This window comes from Sminthopsis crassicaudata, chromosome 1, assembly GCF_048593235.1.
Source record: "Sminthopsis crassicaudata isolate SCR6 chromosome 1, ASM4859323v1, whole genome shotgun sequence".
Taxonomy (NCBI): Eukaryota; Metazoa; Chordata; class Mammalia; order Dasyuromorphia; family Dasyuridae; genus Sminthopsis; species Sminthopsis crassicaudata.
The window spans coordinates 702,499,727-702,514,450 of record NC_133617.1 but is presented as its reverse complement, the minus strand read 5'-3'; the positions used below and the strand labels follow the sequence as shown (position 1 = coordinate 702,514,450).

Here is a 14,724-nt window from a genome sequence, read left to right as displayed (position 1 = left end):
ATAGAGATACACCATTAGAACTTTCCCAACAAATGTCCTGGGTCATCGGCTATAAGCCTTCCAGTGAGCAGGAACTAACAATCAGGCGAAGGTTTTTCACTTTGAAAACATCTCATTTCTTTCCTTTTTCTTTTTTTGGAGGCAATTAGGGGTGCAGAGCTAGTCAGTGTGAGGCTGGATTTGAATTTAGAGGAAGAGTCAATCTCAAAGACAACAAAACCAAAAAATACTTTTCCTGGGGCAGTTGTTTTCTTATTTCTCTCATGTGAATTTTTTTTTTTTTTTTTTTAAGTCAGAAGTAGCTTGGTGGTTCAATAGATACAGTGCTGAGCCTGGAGTCAAGAGCAGATTTCAAATCCAGCCTCCAACACTGTAGGTGTGGGGGACAAACTTTTTTAGACAGGACCCTCCTCCTGTTCTCTGGACCCCTTGCTGTCTCCCTGATTTCCCACAGAATTAGGATGATTTAATAGCTTTTCCAACTGGCTGTGGAGGGGGAGCTAGAGGGAAGTTGATTCTTTACAGGGGAAGTCTAGCCCTTGGTTTGTCCTTTCACAACCAATCTCTGCCCCTGCTTGGCAGATGCTGACTTTCATCATGCTGGCCCGGCTGTCCACTCTGTGTCCTGACACTGTCCTGCAGAGGCTGGATCGCCTGGTGGAGCCACTTCGAGCCACCTGCACCTCCAAGGTAGGTTCCTTCCTGCTTCCTTCTTGGAAGATGGGACCAGCTGGCAGTCAGGATGGTCCCATGGAGAGGCCTCAGATGTCCAGATTATTGGCGGTACAGAGACAAGCACATTTAGGTAGATCGGGAAGTTTGTGAGACTCATTTCCGTGGTGACAAAGGGCAGGATCAGACTGGTTTCACTGGTCCTGGGGGCTCGCCACTACAGGGAGAGCCACAAATACTTCTCCACAATTTGTGGTTTGGGGGAGCTAATAGATCTTGTAGACTTAGCCTGGACCACCCAGCCGTATCTTCCTGGCACTATCTGCTGTGCCATGATGTTTCTAAGGTGGAAAGCTACTGGATTGTGGAAGGTCAAAGAGAAACAATTGCTCATCCATAGGATGAGACAGGATTTGCTTTGTCTTCAACTCTAAGTGGACAGGGAGGTCCACTAAGGGGGCTGTGTGGTTAAGTAGGGAACTTGTGGGGCTTGGTTTCAAGATTTGGGTTCAAATTCTACCCTAACATCCCTAGTCCATAATCTGCAATTGTTTGGGGGCGGATCACTTCATATGATGACACCTCCGTTTTTTTTGTAGGTAGAATATCACCTACCTCAGAGATGTTACAAGCCCTAAGGGGCATCTGCTATGTTCTGGGCACTACAATAAAAAAAAAAAATTATCTCATTTGATCCTCCCAATCACAGGCCTGAGAGGCCATAGTCATCTCTATTTTATGGTTGAATAAACTGAGACAGATTCTAAGCCTAGTGCTAATGTATAAGAAATGCTTTGCAAACAATCAGCTAATATATTCTTTTGTCCATTTTCATCCATTATTTGATCCACAGAATTACCTTGTGAACTAGACTTTTTCTACCTCTTTCCTTTAGTGGACTTTTTTGATTTTCAGGCTGACACGTTCCCAGAAGCTAAAATTTCACTGATATCTTTTGGCTTCCTCCTTTTCTAGATGGAATTCTCCTTTGTGACAGAAAAACAACCAAAATCTGTTACAGAGACCAACATCTGATAAAATGTTATACACTGGATAGTTCTCAGGTTTCCTTCTCTATTCATTGGTTTTTCAACATTTTAAGTAATTCTTAAAAAGATGTTACATTAGGTATACTGTTCTCCTGATTTTGCATCAATTTCATTATTCATTAGTCATACCCCAAGTGATGGCAACCCACTTTTTGTTTCTAGCTTTTTATAAATAAAAACAATTAGGAAGGTTCATGTACCCCCTGAACTTCATTGCTATGGAAAACTCAGATCAGGACATCCATCACAGGAGGAAACCGAGATTCAGACAGAAATAAAGCTGCAGAGCTAGCCAGCAGCAGGCAACTAGTTCCAACAATGAGAAATCAGTCATTGGCAATCCCTTTTGTGTGATCTATATCTAATTTCATTTTAGGTAAAAGCTGGTTCGGTCAAACAAGAATTTGAAAAGCAAGACGAACTCAAGCGTTCAGCTATGAGAGCTGTGGCTGCCTTACTGACTATACCAGAAGTGGAAAAGAGCCCCGTGATGGCGGAATTCTCTTCCCAAATCAGATCCAACCCTGAAATGGCGGCTCTCTTTGAAAGCATTCAGAAGGACTCGGCTGCCTTATATGCTCCAGAATCAATGGATCTAAGTTAATGGCCTCTGCTTTTGTGATCAAGTATAAACCCTCTATTAGTGGGAACAGATCCCTAAAGAGCACCTCAAAGAGCCAGTGCCTCCTGCGATCTGGGGCCTGCCCACTTGTCTTTCTCTTGGCCTCCATCAGGGAGCTCCATGCCCAGAATGGTGCTATCCCAGTTCTCCAGTGACCCCAATCTGAGGGCCCAGAGACTGAAGGGTTGAGCAGAATGCTGAACAATAACCAAGCCCTTTCACAGTTCAAGGACGTTTGAGATTATGCAAGGGCTAGGTTTTTGTCTTTATATAAAAATGAGGGTTTTTAGAATTTCTATATTGCACATTATCTGAAATGTTCCCATGTCCTACTTTCAGAGACTCAGTGGATATCTGAGTGAAAGACACTGTGAAGAAAACACAAGCTTAGTATTTAAGGGAGTTTCCACATGGAGTCCCTTTCACTTTATTGCTTGAAAGTTTTTAGTTTATTACTCAATTGGGTGAATATAGCATTCTCTTAAAAAAAAATCAAATATGCCTCTGGTAAAGTTAGATCCTTGTCTGTCATTTACTATTGTGTATGAATTGGTTTTAAAAACTTCAGTTCTCTTTATCTAAGAGAATCCGTTATTTCTTTAGATTCTAATAGTACCAATTACATGGATGGCTGATCATTAAACATAAGAGAATTTTGATTAGAAATCCTAAGGAGGAAAATAATTTTGAAAACTATCCATGAAATTACTCTTTCCCAATCCCAACTAGGGAATAAATAGGTAAAGGTGATTTCCCTACTTAAGGGTTTAGTCTCCTAATCCTAAACAGAAGTATTTACAAGTGAGACTGGTAGCAAACTTTGAGGCAGTACTTAAGAATTTAAAGTTCTGAGGGCAGAAAGAAGGGGAGTAGGATGTCAACAGTTAGGACATTCAGTAGCTACGCAAGGGCCTGAACCTCCTGGATATTGACCAAGGGATCCTGGGAAATGACTTAAAACTTCCCTATTAGTGTCATCTTAAAGCACCTTTTGTTGTCACAATTACTGTCCCCAATACTCCCTTATAAACTGCAATGTTTCTAAGAAGCTATTTGCAGGAATGTTATTTATCACCTCAAAACAGAATCCTAATTGATAAGCTTTAGTTTCCATGACAAGCTTTCTATGGGCAGAACTCTGCTCCCAAGCGATGAAGCTTGTCAGACAGAATCAGGGGTCCCTTTTTTTGTGGCCCACTATACTAGTTTAATATTTACATAATTTGGGATATGTTGGGTTTCTATTCTGTTTGACAAAGACAATAAATAAAAGGTAAAATATATGCTTCTATTGCTGGTTTCCAAAGCAATCCATCAACAGCAGAAATAGAAAAATTCCAAAATAATAACTTCAAATTCCTCCTAAAAGCTCCAAAAACACAAAACCAGAAGTACTTTGAGTGTTTATTTAACACAAATAAAAATGTGCAAAGCTTTTTACTCATTTTCTTCACTCCTCAGTCTAGCATTTGGATTGGTGATCTTGATGGCTAACTGAGCTGCTCTCTCAACAATGACTTTTCGGTTCTTAGACGAAACATTGTGAGCAATCTCAGCACAGTAAGATCTGTAGAAAAATCAAATAAGTAGATTAAAAACAAGCCAGGACACTAATATCAAAACAGTATAAAAAACAATAATCTAACACCTACTATGGGCCAAATCTAATGCTAAGCATTTTTTTCAAAATACAATTGGTTTAATTAACAGACAGGAAAAACGCAAATAGACATTTAAATAGCTGTGGTTAATACTTCATGTATTATTACACTCCTTCCCTCTAAAGAGCTCAGGAAGCTGCTTGTGCCCAAGACATCTTGCATATCAGACCATATCCTGTCCTGCTCTAGTTACTCCAAAGCAAGCACTTAAATGTAATTGAAAGGAAGGTTTTGGATCTCTGAAGTAACACAATGAAATGGGTACTGGCACACACAGAGATTAATTTGACACCATGAAAGATGAATGGGAAAAGAGGATACAAATAAATAACCAAGATCAACAAGCTAACTGCCCCAAATTTCAAGCCAGGATGACCATGAAAATGGTTGTACCACCCAAATCAAAAAATATGATAAGGCTGCCTTTACCTTTAATTGTCATCAGAAAACCCTCTTCCTTCCACTAAATAGCTACAAAACTTTCATCCCATTTGCCAGATAAGAGTCCTGAGTACCCCAAAGCAGAGATGCCAATTTTTATACACAATTTCATATTCAAAAGTTTTACCAAACTTTCATGAACTTCTGATCATAGCACAAACTATAGTTTCTATAGGCAATATGGCAAATACTGATTTGCAGGTTAAGAAACCTATTGATACCTAAATACAATTGCCAAAAATATCTCAAGAATAGGAAAGTGTGGTTGTTCATATTAATTAACTTACTTGTTGCACATCAGAAGCACTTCCAGCTCTTTAACATTATGTACCAAAAACTTTCTGAATCCACTTGGGAGCATGTGTTTTGTCTTCTTATTGCTTCCATAACCAATATTGGGCATCAAGATCTGGCCCTTGAATCGTCTTCGCACTCTGTTGTCAATACCTCTTGGTTTACGCCAGTTTCTCTGTGATTAAAAAACCCAAAGGTAATCAATGTGTGAAAAGACTAAATCATGTGGCTCAAAATTCAGGACATCACATCTTACAGAGGTTCCCCACTCCCATTTCCGGGAGAATAAGCCCCAACACTCTGGGACTGATACAGCCTCATCAGCAGGTAAATACTCTCCTAATCCACTCTAACCATCTAAGTCCCAAAGAATGCTTCATGACCCACCCCACCATCCACTAGGAAAACCAGGGCCTGACCTCCCAGGACACCTGCCTGACCTCCCTACTTTCCATCTCTTGAAATGGTAGCATTAAATCGCTGCTGCAGGAATTAGTGTACCACGTGACTTCCTTAAATCTCCAGGTTTTTAACCCCAGACTAAAATTTCCTCCTCTGTGTACCCCTATTAAAATGCAAACTAGAAGGAACATGTTTGTATTTCTTATCTAAAGCTCATCCATTCAACAAATCTTTTTTGAAAAGGAACACTAGACCAGGAAACTGAGTTCAGTAGCAGAAGAGGAATAGAATCAAGGTACTCCAATACTATGCCCCAGTAACCTAAGAAATCCCTTCCCTACTTGCCAAGACAAATCCAGGAATTATATAAATAGAATTACAACACGCTTGTCACACAGTTAAATCTAAACAATTGGAAAAATATTAATTGCTCATGGGCAAGCTGATTCAATAGAATCAAATCAAAAGGACCCTGTGAAACAATCCAACCACTCTGGAGAACAATCTGGAACTATGCCCTTAAATTAAAAAAAAAAAAAAAAAAAAAAAAGCCCTTTGACCAGAAGTGACATTTCTGGGTCTGAATCCCAAGGAAATCATAAAGGAGGGAAAAGGACCCACTTGTGCATTAAAAATGTTTGTAGCATCTTTCTGTGGTGGCAAAGAATTGGAAAATGGGTAGATGCCCATCAATTGGGGAATGCCTGGACACCCTGTGGTATATGAAAGTAGTGGAATTATTGTTCCATAAAAATAATGAACAAGCTGATTTTAGAAAGGCCTGGAAATATTTACATGAACGGATGCTGAACAAAACAAGCAGAACTGGGAATACATTGTTCACAATGACATCAAGCAAGTGACAAGCAACTGTGAGACTTGGTTCTTCTCAGTGGTTCAGTAACCCAAAGCAATCTCAATAATGGAGACCTCTGCATCCAGAAATTGAAATGTAAAATCCACACGTACTATCTTCACTCCCCCCTGTGGTTTTTCCATTTTGTTTCTATTTTCTCAACATGATTCATTAAAAAAAAAAAAAAACACACTAATCAAAACTATCTCCCCAAATTTTTATAAAGCTAGAATAAAATTCATCTAGAACAAAAAATTTAAGCACATCAAGCAAATTAGTGGGGGGAAAATAGGAAAGATGCTTCACCCCTCCAGATTTCAAATTATACCACAAAATGGTTAATCAAAACAATCTGGTACTAAGACATAAGAGTGGGAGATCAGTGGAATAGATCAGATACACAACATACAATAAATTACCACAATAATCTTTCATCAGCGCAAAGCTTTAGGGACAAGAACTCACAAGATATTGGGAATAGGAGAAAACCACAAGGTCCTTCAATTTATACCGTATGTCAAAATAAGGTAAAATGGGTACATAAGCCAAAAAAAGGTAAATAATTTACCTATTAAATCTACGGATAAGAGATGAGCGCACTACAAGATGTAAAATAGATCACTGGTTATGTTAAAAAAGTTCTTTGCACAAACAAATCCAATTCAACAGCGATAAGAAGGAAAACAGAAAAGCTGGATTTTTTAAAGAACATCTCTGATAAGTCTTATTTCTTAAATACAATGAAGCCAAGTTAAATTTGTAGGACTACAAGTCATTCCCCAATCAGTAAATGGCCAGTTTGTTCAAAGAAACCCATAATCATGGAAGCATGCTCTATCGGAGGGTAATTTGGACCTCAAAAGTAAGAAAAAAAAAGAAAGACAATCCGATAGCAAATCAAGTTGTAAATGGATTTAAAAGTAGCAGCCTGCCGGAGCTTGCGGAGCCAGTTAAATCCGCTTCTGACAATTTCAGGCCCGAGCCCAGCCCCCACCCATCTCAGGAAGGGGACCGCGGTGAGCTTTAGGGAGCTCCAAGAGCGCCCTGACGGTGGGGGCTGAGGCAGCCGCGAGGCCCGGGGCGGGAGAAGAGCATTGCGGGCCCGCGAGGCCGGGCCACGCTCGGCACCCGGCGGAGAGCGTCAGTGTTCCCCGCAAGCCTGGTCAGAGCTAACCGGACCTAACCCGCCGCGTGCGCCGGACCCGTACCTTGATCTTGACATATCTGTCGGACTGATGCCGGATGAACTTTTTGGTCCTCTTCTTGACGATCTTGGGCTTCACGAGGGGTCGGAGGGCAGGCATGGTGCCTGGAAAACAAAAGCTACGTCATTACGGGGCGGGAGAGGGGAGGCCGGACCCCGCGCCGGGCTAGGCCGCTTGTGGCAGATTATCTTCCGCTCACCAGCCACGCGTCGCGCTAGGAGCGGAATGGGTGTCCTCTGCAGGCCTCACTCTCCCTCCCGTAGCCGAAACTGGAAGAGCACGGGGAGCTCTCCAGATGCGATCCGAGGAGGTCACGCGGCCCCGCGGGGCCCAGCCACAGGAGGGGAGGTACCCCGCTCTCCGTGAGGCAAGCCTTGGCGCCGAGACACGGAGGCTCGGGGCGCCTTCCACCCCAACCGGAGACCGGCTCGCCCCCTTCGGGGCCCGCCAGCTGCTGCTTACCGGGATAAGCGACACTCGGGGCCGCCGGTGGGGAAAGGATGGCAACGGATTGGAACTTACCGGTGAAGAGATTGCGACCCCTCCGCGGGAAGCGCCGAGGGAAAGAGAGAGAAGGAAAGACGTAGCGCAGGGGTTGATGGGACTTTACGCCCAAGTCCTGTAAGGAGAAAGGAGATAGGCTCCAACACCGCGTTATCTAGACGGTCAAGTTATGGAGAGAAAAAAAATCTAAAAGACAGATACTATCTTAATACGATATATTATCAGAACTACTGTTATAAAAGAGCACGAATTCTTAATTTAAAACTTTATTTTGTAATATTTTTTTTAACTTCCAAGACCTGACAGGGAAGGCACTTCCTTCCGCCAGGAGTTGAAGTCTGTTTTCTTGAGCCGGACGAGTCTCAGGACCACTTCCGCCAACTCCTTCTCTCTACAATCTTCCTCCCCCTAGCGACTGGGATGATTCCAAACTAGGAAGAGCTGAGTCACCCACGTGGTTTCCTAAAGGGCTTTTCTTGCTCCGAATCCTTTCAGTTTTCCTTCGTTCTATTTTAAACGGATATGTAATATGCTCTAGCTGTGCTGATTGCAGAGTTGCAATAGATTGCAACAACAATTCGTGTTTTCATTAGCGAATGTTTATTAAATTCCTACTATGTTGCAATCTATGCAAAGTTTGCAATGACAATTCGTATGTTCATTAGCGAATGTTTATTAAATTCCTACTGGGTTGCAATCTATGCTAGGGTTGCAATACATGCAAAGTTTGCAATGACAATTCGTATGTTCATTAGCGAATGTTTATTAAATTCCTACTGGGTTACAATCTATGCTAGGGTTGCAATACATGCAAAGTTTGCAATGACAATTCGTATGTTCATTAGCGAATGTTTATTAAGACCTCACTAGGTCAGAACGCTGCGAGGCTCTGGGAGACACGCTCTGGAGAGCATCTATTTCAGGCTTTGCTTTACATGTAAAGCATAATCAGAGTGACAGGTGTAGCGTGGAGCAATAATCCTAAGACCCTCTGCGCATGGTAGATGCACAAACAATGCTGATTGTTAAATAACAATCTGTTGGTCTGTAATAATATCGTGGTTTCTGGGACAACCTAAGCCATAGAATTCAATAATGGGGTGCAACTTCACTTCCCAGCCATAGAATTCAATACTCTTCTACTGTACCTCAAGGACCCTTCCTCCCTCCTACCTCTGAGCCACATCAGTGACCCAGAGCACCTGATCTTTCTATTTTTTTTTTTTTTTCCTTTGAATGTATCTTCTTGCTCCTGGTTCTTTTGGAACTCAGCCCGGTTTAGTTGGCCATACGATTGTAATAAACTTTGACCCTTGACTTGGAGATGATTCCGATCCTGAGAATTCTTTTGAGATACGTGGCCACACAGGTCTAGAACCCCAACCTTTTGGGGGTCTCTTTCGAACTCCAACAAGAGGATTATTAAAATTATTTCAAAGACTTTTGTATAAATTTGATATATGCAAAAGAAATAATAGGAGAGCCTCCAGAGCAGCATTTTGCTCCATTGAATCAAATGCTTTTAAAAATAATCTATTTAACCCTGACTAATAAGTAAATATTTTTAAATGATTGTATATATCTAATCTATTTCAGAATGTTTGCTGTCTCGGGGAGGGGAGAGAGAAAAAGAATTTGGAACTGAAAATCTAACAAAAATGAATATTGATTGGGGGGCAAACAAAATACTATTGAAATAATTAAAAATAACAATTTGTAAGTTAAGATAATGCAAACATTATCTTAACCCCCCCCATTGGACCCCACCCAATTAAACAATAAAAAAAGAAAAAGAAAACTCTCATAATAAATGTGGATAATCCAACAAGGCAAAGCCCCACGGTGGACATGTCCAGAAATGCGTGTTTTATTCTGGGTTTTTAGTCCATCCAACAGTATTCAGTATTTTTATTTTTTTTCACATTTATTTTATTTACTTTTTATTTATTTTAACGATTACTGTTCTGTAGCATAATTTGAGATCTGTTGATAGATCTCCCTTTTCTTTTTTTCTTTATTCTTAAGATTCTTGATTTTTTTTTTTTATTCTTAAGATTAAAATTTTTTTTTTTTCTTTTGTCATTGTTCAGTTGTTTATCAGTAATCCATTTGACTCCATTTGGAATTTTTTTTTTTCTTCTCAATAGCATTTTTCCAAATACATATAAAGATAGTTGTCAACATTCATTTTTGCAAGACTGTGTGTTCCAATTTTCCTCCCACCCTTTCCCTTTCCTCCCACCTCCCCCTATTTGGGATTTTCTTAGCACAGATACTGGCGTGGTTTTTGCCATTTCCTTTTCCAGCTCATTTCACAGATGAAGAAACTGAGGCTTATGTAAATGACTTGTATAAAATCACAAAGTTAGTAAATATCTGAGGTCAGATTTGAACTCATGAATTAAGATTCCAGGCTCTACATTCTATCCACTGCAATATCTCTTTGGCAGTTTGGTATGGAATTGAATAAGAAAATTAGTTTAGGTAATATTTTCAGTTCATTATTTTGCCTTCACCTATTCATGAATTAAAAATTATTTCTCTAATTAATTAATATTAGCATTTATCCAATCATTTGTCTATTTTTATTTCTTCAAAGAGTCTTTTATACGTTTAATTCATGTAGTTCCTAAGTATATCTTGATACAGTACCAAATATTTCATAACTTCTCTAGTTGTTTTGAATGAAATTTCTCTTTCTAACATTTCTTGGTGGGTTGCTTTGTTGTAACACACAAGAATATTGATAATTTGTGTGAATTTATATTATCAGATGTTAGGATTCTTACAAGGTGCTGAGTCACTGGAATGAATAGAGACAATAATTATCTCATGGTTCAGTATGATTGATCTGACCCTACAAGGAGATGTTATGGGCCAGAACTTGAAACAAGGTACTGAGTGAGTGGAATTGAGAAGAAGATGGTTAAATCTAATTTAGCATTGATTTAATCCTACAACAAATAATGGTTTCCTAGTGATTAAATGATTGGTGTATACTCAGTGTGGGACATACAAGTGAGAAGCTCTCAGAACTTCAGGCAACTTGGGGGAGAACTTCAAGGAAGCTCCAGGAGATTCAGAGTGAAGATTCATTCCCACTTCTACCTTTGTGCTCTATGGAGACATTTGGACAAGAGCTCTCTGATAACCAAGGAGAGAGGAAGGCTTCCAGAAAACTAGCTGAGCTCCAAGGGAAGGAGACAAGACTTGGAAGGAGAAAATAAAGGATTTGTACTTTAACTCCTGGCTGCATTTGAGGTGATTAGTGAAACTGAACTAAAACTGAGGCTGCCTCCAGAAACCCAAGAGTTCTGCTTCCAGAGAACGATTACAATTTAGAGAACAAAAGAACATTACAATGAGCCTTTTGTTGAATTTATTATTTCATTTAATTTATTGGTTGAGCCTAGGCTTTTCTAACTGAATGATCCTATCATCTATAAAAAAGCAATATTTTTTCTTTTTTTCCCCTATCCTTATTTCCTGGATTTTTCTTGTCTTACTGCTATAGCTAGCATTTTAAAGACTACGTTAAGTAGAAGTTGCCACTTCAGGTCAACTAGGTGATGACAGTGGATAGAGTGCAGGCTTGGAGCCAGAAGCCCTCAGTTCAAATTTGACCTTAAATACTTAATAGCAGTTTAACAGTAGAACTCAGATCTGGAGCCAGTCTCCTGACAGCCAGTACAGGGCCTTTCTCTTTAGACTCACAAACCACATTCAATCATTCAAAAAAGTTTACTATGCCTTTTGTAATAGGTATTAGTAGGGGAGAAAGGACACAAAGGAAAACACAGCTTTTATTCTTTTTTTTTCCTAAGGCAATTGGGGTTAAGTGACTTGCCCAGGGTCACAAGCTAGGAAGTGTTAAGCGTCTGAGGGCGGATTTGAATTCAGATCCTTGTGACTTTAGGGCTGGTGCTCTATCCACTGTGCCACCTCGATGCCCCCAAGGCCTTTATTCTCAAGGAATGTATGAAGAATCACATCAAAGGGACAAGATGAGCCCGTGGAAAACACTAACAATAAATTTGTAGAAGCCAGATCCAATGAATGGAGGCACCAGTAGTACCCAAGTACCCATATTGTAGATGGATGTTAAGAGGGAAATTGAAGCAAGTGTATAATCAAGGTGACAGGGAGGAAGTCTGAATGAAGTTACCATATTTCCTTTTCCAAAGAGAAAAACAATTTGCACAAATCAACTCAAGCTGTCAATCAATAGCCCAGATGAAAGAACTGAGGTAACAAATAACTCTAGGGGATAAAGAGCTCCCATAATCTCAAATCTTCTACCTCTTGGACTAGTGATTACCTCTCCTTGGCACATTTACAAAGAGCCTGAGATGAGATGAGCATTGTCAGTATTATGGATACTTCTGCATCAATATTCCTAGGACCCTAGTCTTACAAAATCCAACCAAGCAAATCCAAGGTAAATCTGCTGAAAATATATTTGCTGCAGAAAGTGCTAATTATTTTTTTTAAAATTTCAACTAATTTGGTTAGAATGTACTGATTTGCAAGGGTGTTGGTGGTTTATTTTTTAAATTATATTTTTATATGTTATAAATTATATTTTATATATTATATGAAATATATTTCATATATTAATATTTTTCAATTACATGTAAAAATTTAACAATCATTTTAAAAATCTAATATACAATTAAAAAATTTTTAACCCCAATTACACATTAAAACAATTTTAACTTTTAAAAAGAAGTGTTGAATCCCAAATTCTATTTCTACTTCCACTCCCTTTTCTCTAAGATGTTAACAATTACTTTTTAAAATGCTGAATTCTAAGTTCTATCCCTCCCTCCTCTCCTAGAAGAAGTAAGCAGTTTGATATTGATTATACAAATGAAGCCAAACAAAATATATTTCCATATTAGCCATGTTGTAAAAGAAAACACGCACAAAATAAAGAAAACAAAGTAAAAGAATGTTCTGATCATGTGCTAAATTTATCAGTTCTCTCTCTGGAAGAGGACAACATTTTTCATCATGGATCCTTTGGAATAATCCTCTTGGATTATTATCTTGATCAGAAGAGCTAAGTCTTTCATAGTTGATCATCTTTTACAATCTTGCTGTTACTAGGTACAATGATCTTCTGGTTCTGTTCGCTTCACTTTGCATTAGTTCATATATGTCATCCCAGGTTTTCCTGAAACCACTGTGCTCCCATTTCTTATAACACAGTAGTATTCCTTTACAATCATATACCACAATTTATTTAGCTGTCTATCTCCTAATTGGCAGACATCCCCTCAATTTCCAATTTTTTTGCCACCACGAAAAGAGCTGATATAAATTATTATATAAATAAATCATATTCCCTTTTCTTTGAACTCTTTGGGATGCAGATCTAGTAGTAATATTGCTGGGTCAAAGGATATGCAGGGTTTTAGAACTCTTTGCATAAAGCTCCAAATTGTTCTCCAGAATGGCTGGACTGGTTCACAGCTCCACAAACAATGCAGTAATGCCCCTAATTTTCCATATTCCCTACAGCACTCGTCATTTTCTTTTTCTGTCATGTTAGCAAATATGGTAAGTTCAAAGTGCTTCCACATGAACAGGGAGTGAAAATTAACCAGATAAGGGGAGAGGGTCATGGATTCCTGTGATTTTTGACTATTTAAATCATCTCTAAGCCTTTGTTAAAACTGGTCTCCTTTGAGATCCCAGTGAAAAGACTGCCTGCTTCTCACAAAATTCTAATAAAGCTTCTGATCTTCACTTTGAGAAATCTCTAAGTAGTCATTTTGAGTTAGGTATTGCCAGACAGCTGTTCCGCACATTGGGAACCAAGAATACTCATCTCCTGAATTCAAATTAACCTCAGACACTTATTAGCTGTGTAAAAAGTAGACATCACCTTGTTGACAAAGGCCCATATAGTCAAAGGTACAGTTTTTTTCTAGTAGAAACATATGGTTGTGAAAGCTAGACTGAAAGGAAAGTCAAATGTCACAGAATTGATGCTTTTGAATTGTGGTATTGGAGAAGACTTTTGAGAGTCCTTGAATAGCAAGGAAGTCAAATCAATCAATACTTAATTCAGGCTATTCATTGGAAGGTCAAATACTAAAACTGAAGCGTAAATACTTTGGGCATGTAATGAGATGATGGTACTCATTGGGAAAGACTCTGAGGTTTGGAAAAATAGGCAAAAGAAAAAGGAACAGCAGAGAATGACATGGAAAGATGGTGTCGTGGAAACAATGAACACGAACCCGGACAGACCTCAAGACAGAATGGATGGTCCATGAGATCATATAGAGTCACAACCAAATAAAAGCAATAATCAGTAATGATTTGTACTATTTTTTGTGTGATGATTGATAGCTTTGGTTTCTTTTTGAAAACTGCCTGTTCATATCCTTTGACTAAAATTTGTCAATTGGGAAATGGCTCTTATTTTTATAAATCTGACTCAATTTCCAACATATTTGAAATAAGGCCTTTATCAGAGAAACTTGCAATAAAGATTTTTTTTTCCTCTAGTTGTCTGCTTTCCTAATGATTTTGACTGTATTTATTTTGAATTTCATGAAATCAAAATTTTTCATTTTGCATCCCATAATTCTCCTCTTATCCATAGATCTGACTGGTACATTTTTTTTCAAGCTCCCCTATTTACTTATGATATCATCCTTTATGCCTAAATAATTTATTCATTTTACCCTTATCTTGGTATATGGTGTGAGATGTTGATCTATGCATAGTTTCCACCAAATTATTTTCTAGTTTTCTCAGCCAATTTTTGAGCAAATGTTGAGTTCTTACCTCCACAAAAAACATGGATCTTTGGATTTATTAAGGTGTTGGTGATTTGTAATCTGATATAGCAAGACTTGAGTTTAAACACTGAGTTTTTGGTCCAATGTCTTATAATTGTTATTATTGGTCATTTTCCTCCTCATATACTTATTATAATATCTTTTGTCTCTGTGATTTCAGCCCCAGCTTTGGGAAGGTGGAAAGAAGGTTGGTACTAGATTTA

At 38.8% G+C, this 14,724-nt stretch overlaps 2 protein-coding genes and 1 non-coding gene across 5 annotated transcripts in view; 1 reads left to right on the top strand and 2 right to left on the bottom strand.

Moving 5' to 3' along the window:
- The window catches only part of CAND2 (cullin associated and neddylation dissociated 2 (putative)), a 36,467-nt gene extending 32,843 nt beyond the window's left edge, over positions 1-3,624 (top strand). Inside the window, 2 exon segments of the mRNA XM_074283866.1 lie at positions 583-690; positions 2,098-3,624. Of these exon segments, the coding sequence (XP_074139967.1) occupies positions 583-690; positions 2,098-2,325 (336 nt within the window). The 3' untranslated portion in view covers positions 2,326-3,624.
- Positions 3,625-3,734: 110 nt separating this feature from the next.
- Positions 3,735-7,874, bottom strand: RPL32 (ribosomal protein L32). Of its 3 annotated transcripts, none has more exons than XM_074283867.1 (4): positions 7,725-7,874; positions 7,206-7,306; positions 4,733-4,914; positions 3,735-3,910 (listed from the first exon to the last, which is right to left on the bottom strand). In XM_074283867.1, exons 2-4 carry the CDS (start codon positions 7,299-7,301, stop codon positions 3,781-3,783), a joined length of 408 nt encoding a protein of 135 aa, XP_074139968.1. In that variant the 5' UTR covers positions 7,302-7,306; positions 7,725-7,874; the 3' UTR covers positions 3,735-3,780. The 3 variants fall into 3 exon arrangements, with proteins under 3 accessions (XP_074139968.1, XP_074139970.1, XP_074139969.1); XM_074283869.1 differs by having other exon boundaries at positions 7,206-7,320; positions 7,725-7,766; XM_074283868.1 differs by having other exon boundaries at positions 7,665-7,740.
- On the bottom strand, positions 7,375-7,515 carry LOC141552373 (small nucleolar RNA SNORA7). The gene has a single exon (XR_012485168.1). It is a non-coding gene; the product is annotated as a small nucleolar RNA SNORA7 (small nucleolar RNA).
- Positions 7,875-14,724: the final 6,850 nt, after the last annotated feature.

Coding starts and splice junctions, on each gene's coding strand:
- RPL32 (XM_074283867.1), bottom strand. CDS start 7,301: ATGCCTGCCCTCCGACCCCTCGTGAAGCCCAAGATCGTCAAGAAGAGG. Junction 4,915..7,205: donor ACAGATATGTCAAGATCAAG/GTACGGGTCCGG, acceptor TTTTAATCACAG/AGAAACTGGCGTAAACCAAG. Junction 3,911..4,732: donor GTGCTTCTGATGTGCAACAA/GTAAGTTAATTA, acceptor ATTTTTCTACAG/ATCTTACTGTGCTGAGATTG.